At 35.7% G+C, this 20310-nt stretch overlaps 3 protein-coding genes across 3 annotated transcripts; all 3 read left to right on the top strand.

Annotated features, from left to right (window-relative positions):
• Window positions 1–1240: 1240 nt before the first annotated feature.
• Window positions 1241–2473, top strand: LOC141587777 (F-box/kelch-repeat protein At3g23880-like). Its single transcript, XM_074409246.1, has one exon. The coding sequence runs from the start codon at window positions 1241–1243 to the stop codon at window positions 2471–2473; it is 1233 nt and encodes a 410-aa protein (XP_074265347.1).
• A 12069-nt stretch (window positions 2474–14542) lies between these two features.
• Window positions 14543–15544, top strand: LOC141587776 (F-box/kelch-repeat protein At3g06240-like). Its single transcript, XM_074409245.1, has one exon. It carries the CDS (start codon window positions 14543–14545, stop codon window positions 15542–15544), a length of 1002 nt encoding a protein of 333 aa, XP_074265346.1.
• Window positions 15545–17783: 2239 nt separating this feature from the next.
• LOC141587775 (F-box/kelch-repeat protein At3g06240-like) lies at window positions 17784–19067 on the top strand. Its single transcript, XM_074409244.1, has one exon. The coding sequence runs from the start codon at window positions 17784–17786 to the stop codon at window positions 19065–19067; it is 1284 nt and encodes a 427-aa protein (XP_074265345.1).
• Window positions 19068–20310: the final 1243 nt, after the last annotated feature.

Raw genomic sequence — 20310 nt, 5'->3', positions numbered from 1 at the left:
AAATTTCCCCAAAGAGTATTATGGGAATGAAAAAGGTAAACACAAGGGCAACATATGTAGAAACTTAAAATAAGGGGTACCATGCGTAATCTGGCAAAGGTCGAGGGTACCATGGGAAATTTCCGTAAATTTTATATCAACTTCAAATTTTTCTATAAATATCCTACAAATAAAGTTGGAAATAAAATTTTGAATGAAATAGTTTAACAATATATTAATTATGGATTTTCAAAGATAGATGGTAAATAACTTTTTTATTCAATTTGATATGCTATATCTTTAAATGTGATACGATCATTTAAGATTGTTATTCAAGATTATAAAGTTTAATTTAAAAAAGTAAAAGAAATTCACGACTTTAATAAACAGAGTATATATTAAAACAATTTTTTTAAATTATCAATATTTTGAAAAACCTACAAAACATAAATGTGATCTGTAAAAAATCAAAAAATTAGACGATAAACTTTTCTTTGCTTGCATATAAGTTTATAAAATTTTAAAATTTCTTATTAAAGTAAATAAAATAATAAAAAATATTAATTAAATTAATCAAAGTGTTTCTAAATTTTTATATTCAAATGTATTTTCATATTATTATATTTGATTAAATTTCATTCAGATTTAAGCCGGAAAAGATACTCGCCACGGGTGTTTGTTTGTTCGTGGCTAAAAAAATATTTGCCACGGAACAATTCGTGACTAAATAAAATTTCGCCACGGGTGTGACATAGGCCGTGGCTAAAATGATTATTTGCCACGGGTGTAGCCTAATTCGTGGCGGAAGTGACTTTTTGCCACGGGAAAAGTTTTCCCGTGGCATAAAATTTTTTCCAAAATAATGAATAAGTTTTTCCCGTGGCTAAGCAAAATTTAGCCACGAATTATGAGTTCCCGTGGCATAATTCGTGGCGCAAGTGATGATTTGTTGTAGTGTAAGATGCTAAGAAATGAATGGTTTATATCAATAATTCTCAAAGTATGGTAATAATGAGTTTATATTTTAATTTCTCGTGATAGATGTAAATATTTCCTTTCTTAGCATCTTAACATGTGTCTATTGGACGCATTTTACGCTAAAAAAGGGCGAAAATCAAATAAGGTTATAAGAGATTTTAAATTAAGACCCACCAAGTGAATTGCCGCAAACCCTTCATCCTTGATGCTGTCCCTCTAATCGCCCATCCGCCCCATCATCAACTTCTTGCAGTTCAATTCAAAACTTAGAGCTGTGGAAACGATGAAGAACAGGAAGAAGCCCAAAAGTTCATCAAATTTGCAGAAGATATCATCAATCATTCACCAACATTTACCCGAATCCAAGTACTTACCACCCGAACTTTGTACTCAAATTTTCGTAAATTTGCCTGCCAAAACCCTATTAAGATTCAGGTGCGTTTGCAAATCTTGGTGCTCTATTATCGATGATCCCGATTTTGTGAACATGCACTTTCAACTTTCCCAATTTAATTTTCGGAATAATAATAAGTTATTGGTAGCTTTCGAGGGTTTGGAACGAGATACAGGCCATACAGCGTATATGTTGACAGTTTGCGAGGCTGAAACTCTTCGACAAACAGATCTTATTTTTAAAAAATCTATTCGGTATACGTACCAAATTATAGGTAGCTGTAATGGGTTGCATTTAGTGGAACGATTTTGTCCTCCTTATTACCGTAAAGAATTAAGATTGTGGAACCCTTGTATCCGCAAATCATTGCCTCTTCCGGTGAGCCCATTTGGCAGCTTAGTCGGTACTAACTATTTGTTTGGTTTCGCCTCTCATAGTCAGGATTATAAAGTGGTTGCCATGACATTTGACAATATTGAGGCTGGTTTGACTGGGAAGACGTATGTTGCAGTTTATACACTCAGTGATAAAAAATGGACTGTCAGAAATGATCAATTCGATATCACTTTTCCTAACAATATCTCTATTAATAAGCCATTTGACTCGTTATCCACTGCTGTTTTCTGTCGAGGCTCAGCGTACTGGCTTGGTTATTTTGATGAACCAAGAAATACATTAACTCATCTCGGTTCCTTTGATTTTGACAAGGAAAAAACAATCTTTTTGGAACTGCCATCTACTTGGGACGAAAAGGGGTCTTTGAGGTTTCCGTTTCTTCTTGGGGTGTCGCTAGCGGTTTTTAGTATTTCTAAGGTAACTTCCAGAATATGGGTGCTAGAACAAGGCAACGAAAAGGAGCCATGGACTCTATGGTTTTTGGGGGGATCAAGTGGGGATGGCTATCAAGTATTCTCCTCATGTCTCTCGACTAAACAAAAGGTTATCTATTGTGAGAGTGATGGTGGCTATTTTATATGCGGGAATAAGGTTTATAATATAGCTAGTTGCCAAGTGCGGGTCTTGAATAGATCTATGAGCTCCAACTTAAGATTGGACATGTATTCGGAGAGTTTGGTGTTGTCCAAAGGCTACGGAACCAAGGATTTGAGATCTTTCCCATGAATTAGATAATACAACTTTGTTTGTTTTACGTATCAATGGTTTTCGGAAGAACCTCTGGCTCTTAGTCTCTTAGTCAACCAACTTTGAGTATGTTCATTGCTTCTCATTATTCCTCTTGATGTTTGAGAAGCAATAATTCTTTTTATTCAGAGCATATTGTTATAGCTTCTTTTTCCTTGGAATTCCTTTGCCTTTGTATTCCTTGAATTTTGGTATGTGTACAATTTAGTACATCACTCATTGAGTATTAATCATTGTTAGTCCTTGCTAGGAAATCATGTTTTAATTGCGCTGACCTGATCTGTTTTTGCATATCAATTGTTACAATCTTCTTGTTGTTTGACTTTGATGTTTTTGTTTGATTGTTGTTGATCATAACCTATCCCACTTGAATTTTAACACCGTTGCATTCCTTACTTTTCGACTCTAAGATGTGATTTACCTAGATGAACCCCCACCATTTCGTTTTTATATATGTTGACTATATTTATTGCTTAATTTTTATTTTTTCAGAAAGGGGGAATATTAGCAATAAGCAAGAGTAATGGCATGTATACTACTATTCAAACGCGTAATCGATTTCAGGTATTTGTTGTCATGATGAAATCCTACTCTACCTTTACGATGAAGCAAACATATGCTGCAGCTAGGGCTGGGCACGGGTCCAAAACCGGACCGGACCGGACCTGGACCGGTTTAGACCGGAACCGGAATAGGCAAAATTCATGGACCGGGACCGGACTACAAAAATTCCGGTCCGGGACCGGACCGGAAAAATTCCGATCCAAGACCGGACCGGACCGGTTGGACCGGAATTACCCACTTTTTCAAATTCCGGTCCAAAAATTCCGGCCCATTAGACCAGAGTGGACCGGTTGGACCGGATTAGACCGGAATAAAATACAATTTTAACAAAAAAAAGGAAAATAACAATAATTCCGGACCGGAAACCGGAATCTTGAAAAATGGTGGACCGGAGACCGGACCGGAATTTTTAATTCCGGTTCCGGTCCACTCTATTCCGGCGGGCCGGTCCATTTTTCCGTCCCGACCGGATTATGCCCACCCCTAGCTGCAGCTTTGCAATAAATTTGAAACTCAATATGATCACATTAGAATATTTTACATTTTAAGTTTCCGAGCCATTATGATCAACAATAAATTGAAAGACATCAGATCATACGTGACAGTGCTCTCACATTCAGGGAAAAGGCGGTATGTCTTCGGCTCCATCTCCATTGTACAACACCAAACTCTCGGAATAGTTATACAATTCTACCTCACGATTTATAGAATTTCGCACTCGGCAATTATTAAGATTATACGACTTGTTCCAACACCGAAGATGGCTACTACCGTCAACACTCTCATAGTAGAATACCACTGAATTCGTGTGTGAGTACGACCAGAATAATGTAAAACCAGCGTTGCTTGAACGTCCTGAAAACCACAAAGTCCACACCCGCTTTCCGTTGTCCTGTTCTAGCACCCAAATGCTGGAACTTACGCGGGAAATACAGAAAATAGCTAGCGATTCCCGAAGAGAAAACATAAACCAGCAGAAAGTTTCTTGTTCACCCGAACGATGTGGAAGTTCCAGAAAGATAAATTTCTCCAAATTAAAGTCGAAGGAAACAAGATGCGTAGGGTTTTTCCTTAGATTACCATCCCCATATGGATCATTACCAAACCAGTGCGCTTCCCCTTGAAAGTAATAACCTAATTTCCGGATATAATCAAACATACGTTTAAAGTAGATGCGGCTGATACCGAGGCCATTAATTCTGACATTCCATTGGTGATCACCGAGTGTATAAACTGCAACATTCATCATCTCTGAAGCCTTTACATCCACATTGTCTTCTGTCGTGAACAAAACTACTTTATAATTCTTACTTTCAGAAGCAAAACCAAATACATATATAAAGTCCTCAAGATAATAACAACCATTACGCAGAGGAAAAGGGCAAGGGGGAAGTAGCAATGATTTTCTACAACTAAGGTTCCATATTGTCATTTCTCTTGCATGAAAATTGTGGTAGTTGTCGCGGCACATTAATAGCAACCCGTCACAACTCCCACGAAGAAAGTAGGATTCCAGGGTACTGAAATTGTCAGTAATATTTTCAAGTGTGTCAGCTCGACGAACTGACACCATGAATCCTGGATTTCCACGGCGTCTAGACGTCTCGAAGCTTACCAATAATTTATCCTTGTCAACATTAATCGCACAAAGTTTGAGATGCATGTTAACGAAACCAGGGTCCTCGATGATAGAGCACAAATATTTACAAACACACCTGACTCGTAGTAGGGTTTTCACCGGCAATGTTGCCAAAATTTGATTCCAAACTTCGGGTGGTAAGTACTTGTATTCTGATATGTAGGATAAATGTTGGCAACAACTTGATGATGATGATGATGATGATTTTACCTTCTTCATTCTCTTCAATTTCTTGGAATCAAACGGCAAGATAATGATTTGGTGGCATAGATGGAATTTGAGGGTTTTGGAAATTGACACTATTCTTTTTGTATAACAATAGAGTTTGAGTTTCCAAAAAACACTAAAATCCAGAATCTTTTAATTAGACATGGATATCCATATAATATTACCGGACTCCGAACTTTTGGTAATTTGAGAATAATCTCACTTTTAAAAATCCCCTTATACTAAAAGAATAAGAAATCTCCAAATTTTCCCGCCTAAATGAACTTGGCTATAATTGGGCTTTTTTTATATTATATCTATAATTGGACTTTTATTATATCATCTTTCTAATTGGCCTTTCATTATATTATTATATTTACAACTGGATTATACTGAAATTTTCCTTTTACACCGACTAATACAAAACATTAATAATAATAAATTTACAATTAAATATCAAATTGAGTTAAAATATCAGGTTTTATAATTGTTGATTCGTATTTTCTTTAATATTCCTATCTAAAAAACCGCGCATTTGCGTGAGATCTATACTAGTAAGTTATTAACTTTGATCTCAATGTTGTAAAGGTGAGATTATTTACGGTTGATCAGTCGTAGGGTGAATAATTTTGAGAAGATTATGTTTAGTTTTTTTTGGTATAAAACCAAAAATATCGAGTTACGGTACAAAGTTATTGAGTTTAACAAAATAATTATTAAGCTCAATAACTTTGTAAAATAACTCAAGAACTTGTAAAATAGCTCAACAACTTTGTGCAAGAGCTCAACAATACAATTCTATTATACAACTAGTTGTAGGATAGTATTTGTGAAATATTTCAAGCATTTTCCTCAAGCCACATCATCACATACATATTTTTATTTTTATTTTTTTGTAAGTAAATGTGTGGCCCAAAGACAAAAAAAATCTGGAATTAATTGCTGAAAAACCTCTATGTTTAAGTTTTAAACTTAAATGTTTACCTTTATGTTTTCTACACATAATTATTAGTGAATAATAACGAATAATGAATAATTTAAAATGTAAATAATTTAGACCAAAATTTTACTAATAAATTACACCACCTATTAAAAATTCAGTCCAAATTTTTATTACAATAATAAATTATAATAACAATTAAAATAAAGTACGAAAAAATACATCAACCGATAATAATCAATATTGTTACAAAAATAGTAAATATTAAATTCAAGTATAAATTAACCATAAATGGAGTAATAAATTAAAGAACAACATACTGCAATTTCCTTTTTTTAAAAAAAAAAAAAAAAGCTATTTTCTCATAAATATATTCAGCCAGATATAATATTTTAATTTTTCTATTTGACATGCATATTGTTTTGTATACATTGCATTTAATGTACTCTATACCTATACCATGTTTTAACACTGAATTTTTGCATTGTTTTAACCTATATATTATCATTATAAAATAAATAGAATATAAAATATTCATGTATTTTGGTTAATATTTTTTAAATGTTAATTATTTACGACAATGTTTTTAAAAATATACTCGTATAATTTTGCACGCGTTAAAAACTAGCCAAATGTCTAAATATCTAATCGTATAATATTACTTTCCTAAATCCTACTTATTCTTAAAATATTACATCTTCAATAACTTATCTAGAAAAAATAAAAATAATTTATACTATCTTTCCCACAAATACACGATTTAATTAGCATTCGGGAGCCCAAGAGGTTAGCTTTTCCAAACCGTCCTTTCAGTTTTTGCCCTTTTAATGCTCAAGAACATGAAGCGGAAGGAAATGGCGAAATCATCATCAAGCAATAAAAAGCATATAACCCCTATATCCGAATTCAAGTACATACCACCCGAAGTTTGGTATCGCATTCTCGCAAATTTTCCTAAAAACCACCGCTAACATTCAAAGCGTTTGTAAATCTTGGTGCTCGATAATTGATCACCCTGATTTCATTTCTATGCATCTTAAGCTTCATAAACATAATCCCGACAATCATTATTTATTATTAGCCCTCGAGGTTTAGGACGTGGTGGATGTTTGTTGACGATTAAATAAAGCCGACACCCTTCGAAAAACCACTCAAATTTTTAAGAAAACTGATTTATACCGGTACGTTCTTAAAAGGAGTTGTAATGGGCTGCTTTTAGTGCAACAATGTGGCGCTCCTTATTTCTTACAAGATTTGAGACTATGAAACCCTTGTATTCGGAAATCATTGCTAATTCCAAAGTGCCCGCTTCCCTCGTCCTTTCTTGAGGTTGTTAATTATGTTTTCGGATTCTCCCCACTTTGTAAGGATTATAAAGTCGTTGCAATCGCATTTGATGGAGAAAAAATTAGTACGAAGCCCGCAAATATGTTTGTTGCGCTTTATACACTCGATGATCAACAATGGACCTATCGAAACAACGGCCCGAATATCGACGATTCGAGGCTTTAAGCGTATGTTCATGACTCGAAGCGTATAACAAACACGAGTATACATTTCCGTCAATGGCTGTATTCTTCCAAGGGGCAGCATACTGGGTAGGGTATGATCCATCCCAGGATATTATCCCCGGGAAGCGACCTACTCTTCTCGTTTCCTTCGACTTTGATTCCGAAATATTCACGTATTTGGAACTGCCAAATATTGTGGAAGAGAGATTTTTTTCGAGGTTTGTGTTTCTTCTTAGGGATTCTCTAGCGATTTTCGGTATTTCATACGATAGTTCTAGCATATGGGTGCTTGAAAAGGAGCATGTACCAAGAGGTTTTCGGGAAAGTCGAGTTTGGATGACTATCCTGTTTTCAGCTACTGCAAGGCCGCAAAGGCGAAGATATTCTACTGCGAGAGTGATGGTGGCAGTTTTATTTGTGGGAGGACTTACTATAATCTCGCGTCTAGCGAGATTAAGAAGCTCGGAAAATCTATGACCAAAGATCTATCTTTCGAAGCTTATCGGGAGAGCTTGGTGTTGTCCAAAGGGTATGGTGTTGGAAGTTTTGCTTCAAAAGAAGCTCTATTTATCCCACATTGGTAGAATAAGTTGAAGTATTATAGTTTATAAGTGATCACTTGTGTTTCACTACTAAATGTGGTAGTAAAGATGCTCTTTTTGGATCACTTATTCTCTATACTCTTTTGCGCAATTTCGAGACCGAATGCTCGATCTTCTATTATTGATTTCGTATTTTACTATACTAATTGTGTGGTCTTCTAAAGATGATTAAGGTTTTTCCAACACTGATTTTTTAGTCTTCTAAAAATCTATTTCCAAGGTGCTTTAATGGTGTTTCTGGATCCTTCTTATGTACCTATAAATACTGCCTATTTTGCCATTTCAAAACACACAACAACATCCATTCTCTCTTATATTCTCTCTAAATATTTTATGATATTTTAAGCTGATATTTGGCAACGTTAACGCAAGTAGTCCTCATTACGAGTCTTTGTCGTACACCTTAGACTCGGACGTCGTGTAACCCTGGGGGTTGGTTGCCAAGAGGCCGTGTGTATCGAGCGGGGCAAATTCAACTTTAGGGCAGTGATGCTCATCACGCCACGACATAATCTCTCCTATATTCCGTGAGATTTACTATTCTTTATTTTCATACTAGTCATACCGCCTACAGTCTAAAGTTGAATTTATAAATTTTCTTCCTCGTTAAATTTTTTATTTAAGACAATATGACTATGTATGTGTCTGCTCACTCGTCACCAAAAGTCAATTTATTATACAATCTCTTATTATGGTGTTTTTTTGTTTTTTTGTTTTTATACGTATCAAGTATTACTTATTAAAGTATATAATAGGGCTTTTGTTTGATGTGTAAACATTCTGTGTTTCATGCTATATACATGTTGGATCATGAAGTATGTGATGTGACATTGGTAAATGCGTATGAACATGAGAATTGTCAGTTTTTCCAACTTGACAACAAACTTTCATTGTGTTTCTAATGACTAAATTAATGATATCATTATCAACGTCTCAAACATATATTAATCATTTTGGGATACAAGTTTCATGTAAGACTACTACTGTATGATTAATATGGATATGCAAAATCAGAGTAATATTACTTATAAATTCAATTTATTTCACGTGCTAATATGCCGATCTTATATGATGGTTTTATTTTAAAATGAGATTTGTTTGTAACAGTGGCCGCTGCCCGCTGGCCAGGAGACTTGAGTTAATATTGTTATGTCATTTTTAGTGACAGATGTGTTTAATTTGATGACTGATGATATTAGTAAACAATATTTATTTGGGAGTTTATTAAACAGTTTATAACAATAATTATTCGAGGGGTTGTGTTTTTAACGTTATGTGAAAGGGAGTTAGAACAATTTTTTTTTTTTTGTTTTGTGTGGTGATTCCCTAATATTATTTTGACACATATTATTGTAAAGTATATTGCAAGTTGCATAATATGGAGTACTAATATCATAACATGATTATTTGTTACTTGGTCGTGCTCTGTTTTTTTTACACTGGTTAAAAAAAAAAAAAAAAAAAAAAGTTGTCCATATGCTTCATGTTATCTCAATTTTGTTTAACAAGTAATGGTTGGTGTGTATAACACTTGTTATCGTTTGTTGAGATGAAGTATGAAAGAGTGACATATTATTTGATCCAGAGGAAGTTTTATTGATGTAATTTCCAAGCTTAGTCGTGAATCGGGTGCATAAGGTACGCCTTTGAAGTGATCATTATTAGTGAGGAATGTTTATTGTAAGCGAAGTTATTTTCAAAAGTGTTTTCAAACTTTAAATAAAGTGAAATGAATTTGAGGAGAATGTTATATATGATGGACATTATGTGAATTCTGAGATGATTGTATAATTGTATTAGTAACCTTATCTTTATGGTAATTTTTTTTTTTAGCAACACTTTTGGCTGATTAGTTGTGAGAAAAGTTTTGACGAGTAAAAATCGTTTGAAATCATGAAACATAAGAGATTTAGTTTCATATATTGTCTATGATATGTGATCGTATAAGAAAGTCTCATAATTATTTGTTTGTTGATATTATGTTCGTGATCTTCTAGCTATGAGGATAGTGGGTGGATCATTTTGGCATAAAATGACAATGTTAAACATCAGATAATTTTAGAAGTGTTTTCATTATTTTATAATGTGAAAACATGTGGTGAGAGTAAAGCTAATATTTTATCTATTGTTTGAGTAAATGATGTAAAAGTTTGTTCATCCTCTCTAAGTTGTAAGTTGTGAAGAGTGCATCACTTATGTGACATACTTGGAAATATATTGAGCTTTCTAACGGAAAAACCTGATGTATGGTTTTGTGCAATACAAAATTTGATCTAAAATAACTTGTTAGGAATAGATGGTTATGACAATGAATTATTTGACATTCTCGTTTATGATGTTAATAACTTTCTATATGACAATATTGATCTTTGGTGACATGTTTCAGAAAGGATAATTTTTGTTCATCATCTTATGCCATCTTGAATGTTAACTTTGAAGCCTAAAATATTGACAATGGTGTCTGCTTAGTCAATGCTTTGAGTAAGTTGTGGTTTTTGGAGGCGTCTCGTGAAGGTATGAGTACCCTTAACTTTGTCATCGTAAGTCAATTGAGTTTCCATGTCGGAAGTTGGTGATAATTGGAACACTAATATGAGCTATTTAAGACGTATACTTGAGTTTATACATGACAAAATAAAATTGGTGGAAAGGGGTTGTTACATTCATATATATGATGTTTGTATGCGTTATAAGAGATATGATATAGCTTATATCGTTGTTATAGGTGATGGACACCATGGTTTTTTGTAAGCTAATCCATGAAAACAATTGTAACTTTGGGAATGAGCTTGCAATTTGATTGAACGTCGAATAATTATGATATTTATTTGACAAACGGTGTCTTTCATAATGCTATATCATGCAAGTTATAGATGCATAATTGGATTGTTGTATATGTAATGGAGTATGAATATATTGTGAAGAATTTGCAGGATAAAAAGCTGGATGGCTAAGTGGTTGTATTCCTTTATGAGAATATTTTTGACTCCATTAATTGTCATGCATCAAGCATCAGGTTTTTTGGCAAATTATCAAGAGTGATGGATAATCTGATTGGATAATGGGTTCACAAAGGTTGTGAATTGTAAGTGGATATTGAGATCCCTTACACAATAATGCGATATCATGATAGTACGTACGTAAATTTTGAAGAGGATATTGAGATCCTCCTACCAATGGCCATGGTAGAGTTGGTGTTGGTGGCACCACAAGGAATGGGTTTAAGGCCTACTGGGAGTGAATCGTGACGGGGCTCCCCCACTTGGGTTTACCAAGTTCAATGGGTCAAACGAAGTCACGAGGATCTCATGTTGTAATACTACTACCATTCCTATTTTAAAAGTGATGTAGTATTCTTTCTATATATTGTGCTATTTCTGTCATGTGAGGAAGGTTGAGCTAAGCTCTTAATAAGTCCATAGTCCTTTTTAAGGGTGGTTTGTGACAGTCAAACCTGATGGATTTACTTATGTGAATGTGGGGGAAATGCCCTACCCCCTATGAGGTTCTTAGGCCTTAGGACCTCTAGAGCGTTCACGAGATCCCAGGCATGTGAGGGGCATCTTTTATGACATTTCGCGAGGACGAACACAGATTCGAATGCGGGTTTGTGCGCAGTTATCCGTTACAAACCACCGTGGAGAGTCCAATGCCGAGAGCAACTCGATACGGTACAGAAAGGTAATTGTATGCACTGGGTGACAATTCAATTCCTCAGGAACATTGTCATCTTAAGACTTACGTTCCGTTGCCTTATATCAACTATTCCTTTTCTCTTCTTTTGAATCATGTGGGGGATTGTTGGAAGTTTTGCTTCAAAAGAAGCTCTATTTATCCCACATTGGTAGAATAAGTTGAAGTATTATAGTTTATAAGTGATCACTTGTGTTTCACTACTAAATGTGGTAGTAAAGATTCTCTTTTTGGATCACTTATTCTCTATATATACTCTTTTGCGCAATTTCCGAGACTGAATGCTCAGTCTTCTATTATTGATTTCGTATTTTACTATACTAATTGTGTGGTCTTCTAAAGATGATTAAGGTTTTTCCAACACTGATTTTTTAGTCTTCTAAAAATCTATTTCCAAGGTGCTTTAATGGTGTTTCTGGATCCTTCTTATGTACCTATAAATACTGCCTATTTTGCCATTTCAAAACACACAACAACATCCATTCTCTCTTATATTCTCTCTAAATATTTTATGATATTTTAAGCTGATATTTGGCAACGTTCTGCAAGTAGTCCTCATTCTGAGTCTTTGTCGTACACCTTAAACTCGGACGTCGTGTAACCCTGGGGGTTGGTTGCCAAGAGGCCGTGTGTATCGAGCGGGGCAAATTCAACTTTAGAGCAGTGATGCTCATCACGCCACGACATAATCTCTCCTATATTCCGTGAGATTTACTATTCTTTATTTTCATACTAGTCATACCGCCTACATATGGAGCCCAGGATTTGACGTTTTTCACATGAATAAGGAGATTACCATTCGGTATGTCTTACGCTTTACGTACAATCGATATGTTTACTGCTGCTCTTTACTCATATTTTTGCTTTAATGTTCTCCATTGACTGAACACTGTCAGTTAGCTACTTACCTAGTTTTCATTTACTATTGAATGATTCTTTATGGTCTTATGATTGAATGTTTTCATCTACGATGCGTCAATTTCGTAGGAGTACAGTGGGATCTTAGCTGCAATGAATCAATTTCGTACGACCTGATGTTTCATTAGTTGTTTGGCTTACCCGCATAGGCCACATTGCTATCCACTTCCTGGATCACCATTTCTTAGGTCATTCGAGTAATCTGAGAATAGATGAAGAAGGTATATCAGGTGCTGGCGATTTGATAGAATAAGAAGGCAAGACGAAGGGGCATTGGGATAAGCACAACATCGTTTTAACTTGTGACAGTGTGTACCGTCTCTAAGGCTGTGTAAACGGGTTTTTTTGACCCATCACAACCTTGTGAGTTGATATTGTCTGTCACAAATGAGAATTTGTGTTTTCAGTGACCCTTTTTTTCAGATTTTCTTTTTCATTTAGACTAATTTGGTTCTGCCTTATTCGATTATTAAACCGTTTTGTAATATATTATCGTATATCGACCTCTCAGAAAGCTCTTCAAAAAGAATGCAAGGATACAACATCAAATATCTCAATTTGCAAGTGAATCATGTCTAGCAAGACCGCAAGAGTAGATTTTATTAAACAGATTTGTATACTTTGATTTTAAAGGGCAGTAGCAATTGTTATAGTTCCATACTACATTTTTTCATTGACACGTCACATAAATTTTTAATTATATACTCCCTCTGTCCCGATCATTTGTTGTCTTTTTCCATATTTGGGTGTCTCAGTCAATTGTTGTCCTTTCTATTTAAAGAATGGACTTGATGAGCAATTTGATAATTCACATTCAATTTGGTCCACTTGTCATTTAGTAATTGACCCCCTCCTTTTTCCTTGGTCTTTGTGCCAAAACCAAAGGACAACAATTGACCGGGACGGATGGAGTAACTTATTTCTCCTTAATGGTGAAAGGTTCATACTTTTTATATGGTCACCCTTTTTTCTCACCTTTTACTAACATGAAACCGGTTTCTTATTTTAGAAACTAGTTTTATATAAGAAACTCCGTATTTTGTAGTTCAATAGATAAGGAGCTCCTTATATGGTATGAAACTCATAATTTTCTTCATTGCTATTGCCCTAAGTGTATCGACATTGTTGTAATATCAAAAGTTTTTTACCCGAAACAATATTACTCGTATAAAAACAGATTAAACGTAAGTAAAAAATGAATCCATTGACAATAATAAGGAGCTCAAAGCAAATAGGTAACTGAAAATTAATTAAATACAGTTTTCTTTTTGTCTCAAAAGAATGCTTTACTATTAAAAAAAAAAAATAGAGAAATGGGATTACTTGAAACTAAAAACCAAAAATAGATCCACATAAGATCGGTTTGTTAAGCAGCTAATTTGCTAAGCGTTATCCTTCAAAAGTCATGCGCATACTCATTCCGCGGCTTATGTAAAAACACAAGTAAAAAAGAAAAACATCTTGCTACAATAGCAAACTGGTCACCGACTCACCGGTGACTCTATCGACCTTGCAATAATACCGTTTCCTTTTACTAATACTACTTTTAAACTTGTGTAGAATTAAGCAAAGCAGTTAAATTATTATATACAATATAAAGTAAAAGTGGTACCATAGATAATAAACAAGTACAAATCAACGTTGAATATAAAATAGGTTATTTTAATGATAGGTTTTAACGGTTAAGTTCCTTGAAAATCAATGGGTTATAAAAAAAAACGAGTAAAATAAGTCAAACTGGGTTAAAGAAAAATATAATAGTCGAGTTATGGGCTAAACTCATGGCAATTGACCCGTTTATATGATTGGAACAAATTCGAATTCGGGTCGGGAATAATGAATCATTTAAAATTGAGACGGGAACGAATCCAAGTTCCAGATATATTTACTGCAAGCCCTTCTTTCAATGAATCCCAGTGATCGCATATCATCAAATTCCTGCCGTTGACTCCAAAACTAAGTGTTGTGGAAACGATGAAGAGAAGGAAGAAGCGCAAAACTTCAACAAATTTGCGGCCTATACCAAAAACATCATCGGAGATTCACGAAAATATGGCTCATATACCCGAATCCAAGCACTTACCACCCGAAGTTTGGACTCAGATTTTGGCAAAGTTGCCTGCTAAAACTGTATTAAGATTCAGGTGCGTATGTAAATCTTGGTGCTCCATTATTGATAGCCCTAATTTCGTTAACATACATCTTCAACTTTGCGAAATTAATGTTAACAATAAATTATTGCTAGCCCTGGAGGGGTTGCGAGGCGTTAGAGATAATGGGTGTTTTGTGACAGTTCGTGAGGCTGAAACTCTCCGAATTACCGGTCGCATTTTTAGGAAATCTGATTTTTGCTCGTACCATATTATAGGCAGCTGTAATGGGTTGTTCCTTGTTAATCGAAAGGACGGTCCTCCTTTACACCAGGAAGTATTGAGATTGTGGAATCCTTGTATTTGGAAATCATTGATACTTCCCGCTTGTCCGCTATCTCCTTCCTTGCTCAAGGATTCTGTATATTTGTTTGGGTTCGACCTTGTTAGAAAGGATTATAAAGTGGTTGCCATTGCATTCAAAGACATTCCCTCTGAAAAGACTCCTGAAGAGACTACAAAGACATACGTTGCTGTTTATACACTCGGTGATCAAAAGTGGACTGTCAGAAAAGATTGCCTCAATATCAGATACCCGTATAGAACACGTAGGCTTGGGCCATTTTATTCAATATCAACTTCTGTTTTCTTTCGAGGGTCCGCATACTGGCTTGGACAAATTGATATACATAGGAATGATTTAACTCATCTTGGTTGCTTCGACTTTGATAGTGAAAAAATCACCTTCTTGAAACTGCCATTTACTCACAGTGGCTCATTGCGATTCCTGTTTTTTCTTGGGGGGTCACTAGCGGTTTTCAGTATTTCTTTGGCAACTTCGAGCATATGGGTGCTACAACAAGACAACCAAAAATTAGGGCCATGAACTTTGTGGTTTTCGGGGAAATCAAGTTGGAATGGTTATCACGAATTATTCAAGATCTACCATAATCGTTCAAAGAAAAGGGTGTTCTATTGTGAGAGTGATGGCGGCTATTTTGTTTGGGGGAAAAAGTCGTATAATATAGTTACTTGCGAGGTGCGGGAGTTCAAAAGATCTTTGAGCCCCTATATAGAGCTCCAAAGGTATTCAGAGAGCTTGGTGTTATTAAAAGGATACGGAGCCCGTGATTTGAGGTATTTTCCATGACACAAAGCCCCTACTTTGTTTGTCTTACATTCTTATCAATGGTTTTGGGAAGAACCTCTGGCTATTATTCAAACTACCACAGTTATGTCAATTGCTACTCATTCCTGTTGTTGTTTGATCAGCAAGAATTCGCATAACATCAAATCATTAATCTACTCGTAACTATTAGTTGAAAGAATAACCCTCTCTGTTTTCTTTTAATATTTGTTGGAATATAAAGCAACAAAAAATAGTAACGTAAATGGAGCGCTCTATAATGGGCCTTGTAATTTTTAGTATAAGGCGGTCTCATTTTAGAACTACACCTAATACTGAATAATATCGGACTTCCTGTTGATCAAATAGCAAGTGCATGGAGTAGCATTGTTATTCATGGGAAAGATGTCAAATCCTTGGCTCCGTATCCTCTGCACAACACCAAGCTCTCGGAAATTCGGAATACACTTCCAAATCCAAATAAAGTCTCATTTCTCTACCAATCACCTCGGCTTGACCACTATCGATGTTATACAATAACTTTTTAAAGACTAGACAGACATCTACCAATATCGCTCTCATTATAGAACACTGGTTTGTTGCCACCGAATAAATGAAAAACTTTCTTACAAGAAACTCGGGAAAACCACAGAATCCACACGTCCTTTCCGCTCTCCTGTTTCATAACCCATATACTCGCATTTTCAGAAGAAATGCTGAAAATCGCAAGTGAATCCCCAAGACAAAACACAAACCTCGATACCCATTCTTCCTCTAAACCAAATGAAAATTCCAAGTAGTTGAATTTTTCCAAATCAAAGTCGAAAGAAAAGAGATGAGTCGGTTTATAGCCATAAGGATCATGTGGATCCGTTCCAACCAGTGTGCTGCCCCTCGAAAGATTAAAGCTTGAGTTATCCTTCTTTCATGATAACTTATCAGCAACCTATGAGTGACGTAACAACAACTCATATTCAGATCATGATTATCTCTGACACTCCATTGTTGGTCATTAAGTGTATAAACTGCAACACGCATATTTTGAACTGGCTTAATATCCCTGGCTCGATCTTGTATTGTGAATGATATAGCGATAATTTTGTAATCCTGACTGCAATTCGCGAATCCAAATAGATACCTAACAAGACGAGACCTGCCACTAGACAACGGGCAACGGGGAATTGCTAGTGACTTTCTAATAGAAGGATTCCACAGTCTCAATTGTTTTGAGCGCTGCATTAAAAGCAGACCATTATACTCTCCTAAAAGATAGTATCTATGAGAACTACCAAAAATATGAGCAGATTCTTCAAGTGTGTTACGCTGACGAACTGTTAACAAGCATCCAGCAGTGCCAATTTTTCCCAACCCCTCCAAATAAAGTCAGGATCATCAATAATGGAGCGCCAAGATTTACAGACGCTCCGAAATCTAACCAGTGTTTTCACTGGCAATGCTGCGAAAATCTAAGACAATAATTCAGGTTGCACGTACTTCAATTTCGGCAATGTTTTTGCCTTCTTCCTGTTCTTCATATCTCCCCTTATATTAGATGCTAGCTGTGGTCCCAGGTTCGAATCCCCCTAAGCGTGTTTCCTTAGACCAAAAAAAAAATCAATTGTATTGATGAATTGTATGTATTGTTATTTCTATATGTTGAATGAATGAATGAATACATGAATTCCTTACGTTTAATATTTATAACAACACTCAAACGATTAGTTTCCGTAAATTAAGAAATACAATCCTATCAAGTATCAAATATCTAATTAAGTTGTTTATTAATTTCATTAGATGATCAAGTATCAAATATCTAATCGAAAAATAAACCAAGCGGTTGTATAGTTCTAGGGCCCAGGCCGGAATGAGTCATCTAAAATTGAGACGGGCACGAATCGGAGGTACTTGATATATTTACTGCAAGCCCTTCGAGCATTCCTCTTGATCGGTTATCATCAAATTCTTGTCGTTTACTCCAAAACTTAGGGTTGTGGAAACGATGAAGAGAAGGAAGAAGCGCAAAACATCAACCAATTTGCCGCAGATACCAGAAACATCACCAGACACTCCCGAACATTTGCCTCATATACCCGAATTTATGTACGTTCCACCCGAAGTTTGGTCTCAGATTTTCGCAGCATTGCCCAGTAAAACCATAGTAAGATTCAGGTGCGTATGTAAATCTTGGTGCTCCATTATCGATCACCCTACTTTTGTTTCATTGCATCTCCAAATTTTTAAAATTAATTCGGGCAATGATAAATTATTGCTATCCCTCGAGGATTTGCAAGGAGAAGATAAAGGGTGCTTGGTGACAGTTCGTGAGGCTGAAACTCTAAGAAATACCGGTCGTATTTTTAGGAAATCTGATTCATACTCATACCATATGATAGGTGGTTGTAATGGGTTGTTCCTTGTTAATCGAAAGTATAGTCCTCGTCGTCCCATTATTCTTGGAAAGAACCATCGTCTTTTTCACCGGGAAGAATTGAGATTGTGGAACCCGTGTATTCGCAAATCTTTGGTACTTCCCACTCGCCCACGTTCTCCTTTGCTCAAGGATTCTGTGTATTTGTTTGGGTTCAACGCTGTTAGTAAGGATTATAAAGTGGTCGCAATTGCGATTGATTATTGTCGGGCTGAAGAGACTACAAAGACAGACGTTGCAGTTTACACACTCAGTAATCAACAGTGGACCGTTAAAGATGACTACCTCAATATCAGTTACCCGTACAGAATAGGTAGGCTCGGGCCATTTCATTCGCTATCAATTTCTGTTTTCTTTCGAGGGTCCGCATACTGGCTTGGGCAAATTGATAAAAACAGGATTGATTTAACTCATCTTGGTTCGTTCAACTTTGATAGTGAAAAAATAACCTTTTCGAAGCTACCATTTACTTGGGACGAAAGTGGTTCATTGCGATTCCTGTTTCTTCTTAGGGAGTCACTAGCGGTTTTTAGTATTTCTTTAGTAACTTCCAGCATATGGGTGCTACAACAGGACAACGAAAAGTTTGGGCCATGGACTCTGTGGTTTTCGGGAGAATCAAATTCGGCTGGTTATGAAATATTCAAGGGCATTGATCGTTCAAAGGAAAAGATATTCTATTGTGAGAGTGATGGTGGATACTTTGTTTTGGGGAAGCAAGCTTATAATATAGCTAGTTGTGAAGTAAAGGAGTTTAAAAGAGCTTTGCGCCCCTATATAGAACTAGAAACATATTCCGAGAGCTTGGCGTTGTCCAAAGAATATGGAACCCGTGACTTGAGGTCCTTCCCATGAACAAGCGAATACTACTCTATTTGTTTAATTCAACCTCCAATAATTATGTGAGTTGCTGCTCAATTCCTCTTGTTGTTTGATTAGCGAGAACTCATATTATCGTACCGTCTCTTTTTTCATCATTGACAGTCCCTTAGCTTTGTATGCCTAGAACAATCTATGTTATACTCCCTAGTATTCTTGTTAGTCTAACCAGACAGAATGTCGTTTCTGCATTTTACAAAGAAAAAAGCAGTTGCAAGAAGCACCCTGATGTGGAACAATTGGATTGGATTTACTCGACATTTTAAAGTCTTGGTATATTTTATAGTCGGTCTTGTTGCGCTCTCAGTGACTACACTTGCTTGTTTAGAAGCGAGAATTCATGTTATTTCTAGCATATTGCATTAGCTTCTTTTTAATTGGCATTCCCTTGGCTGTACTGTCTATGCCTTTTGGTATGCGAAGGTATTTCTATCTTTATTTCTGTCAATTATTATTTACAGAATTTACATGATTATTAATTTCTAATAGAATTCTTGGTCCATTCTCACAATGAAACAACTACCGATGTTAAAACCATTACTGAATATTTGGAATCGAATATTTGCTGCATATTCTGTAGCTTTGCGATATATATATATATATATATATATATATATATATATATATATATATATATATATATAAAAATAGGATCCTGTCTTAACCAAAATGTTAGGTGCGAACCTACGAACTAAGTAAGAACCCTTAGATAAAAAAAAATCAACGGCTCACGTCCATCTCCTGTATCTCTCACACAACCCCATATTAAAGATTCATCACCTCTCCTCTCCCTTCAAACCCAATCCCCAACCCCTAACCTCTGCCACCATATCCCGTCATCCATAACAACCTCCTCACACCGGCCACGAACATAACATCGCTGGAGCTCCGTCATACCGCGCCGACGATCACCTTAACTCCATCATCGCCGCCCTTTTCTTCTCCATTTTCTTTCTCCTCTGAACCTTGTCAAGTCGTCGACCTGGTTGCCGTACCATCACTACACTATAGTGTTTTACGACTAAAACAGGACCTATTTGGCTCAAAATCTTCCAATATTATCATCAGTGGGTTAGTTTTTTGAAACTCTTTCTCCTTTTTCATAAATCTATCATTTCAATCACAACAATTCTCAAAAAAATGAGATCTATGGTGGTTGTGAGGCGCGTCGACCAAGCTATCGGTGGTGCGAGCCTATGACGATTTGTTGTTGTAGGTA

This window comes from Silene latifolia, chromosome 6 (assembly GCF_048544455.1).
Source record: "Silene latifolia isolate original U9 population chromosome 6, ASM4854445v1, whole genome shotgun sequence".
Lineage (NCBI taxonomy): Eukaryota > Viridiplantae > Streptophyta > Magnoliopsida > Caryophyllales > Caryophyllaceae > Silene > Silene latifolia.
Note: the sequence above shows the minus strand (reverse complement) of the source record. Positions and strands in the feature narration are given on the sequence as shown.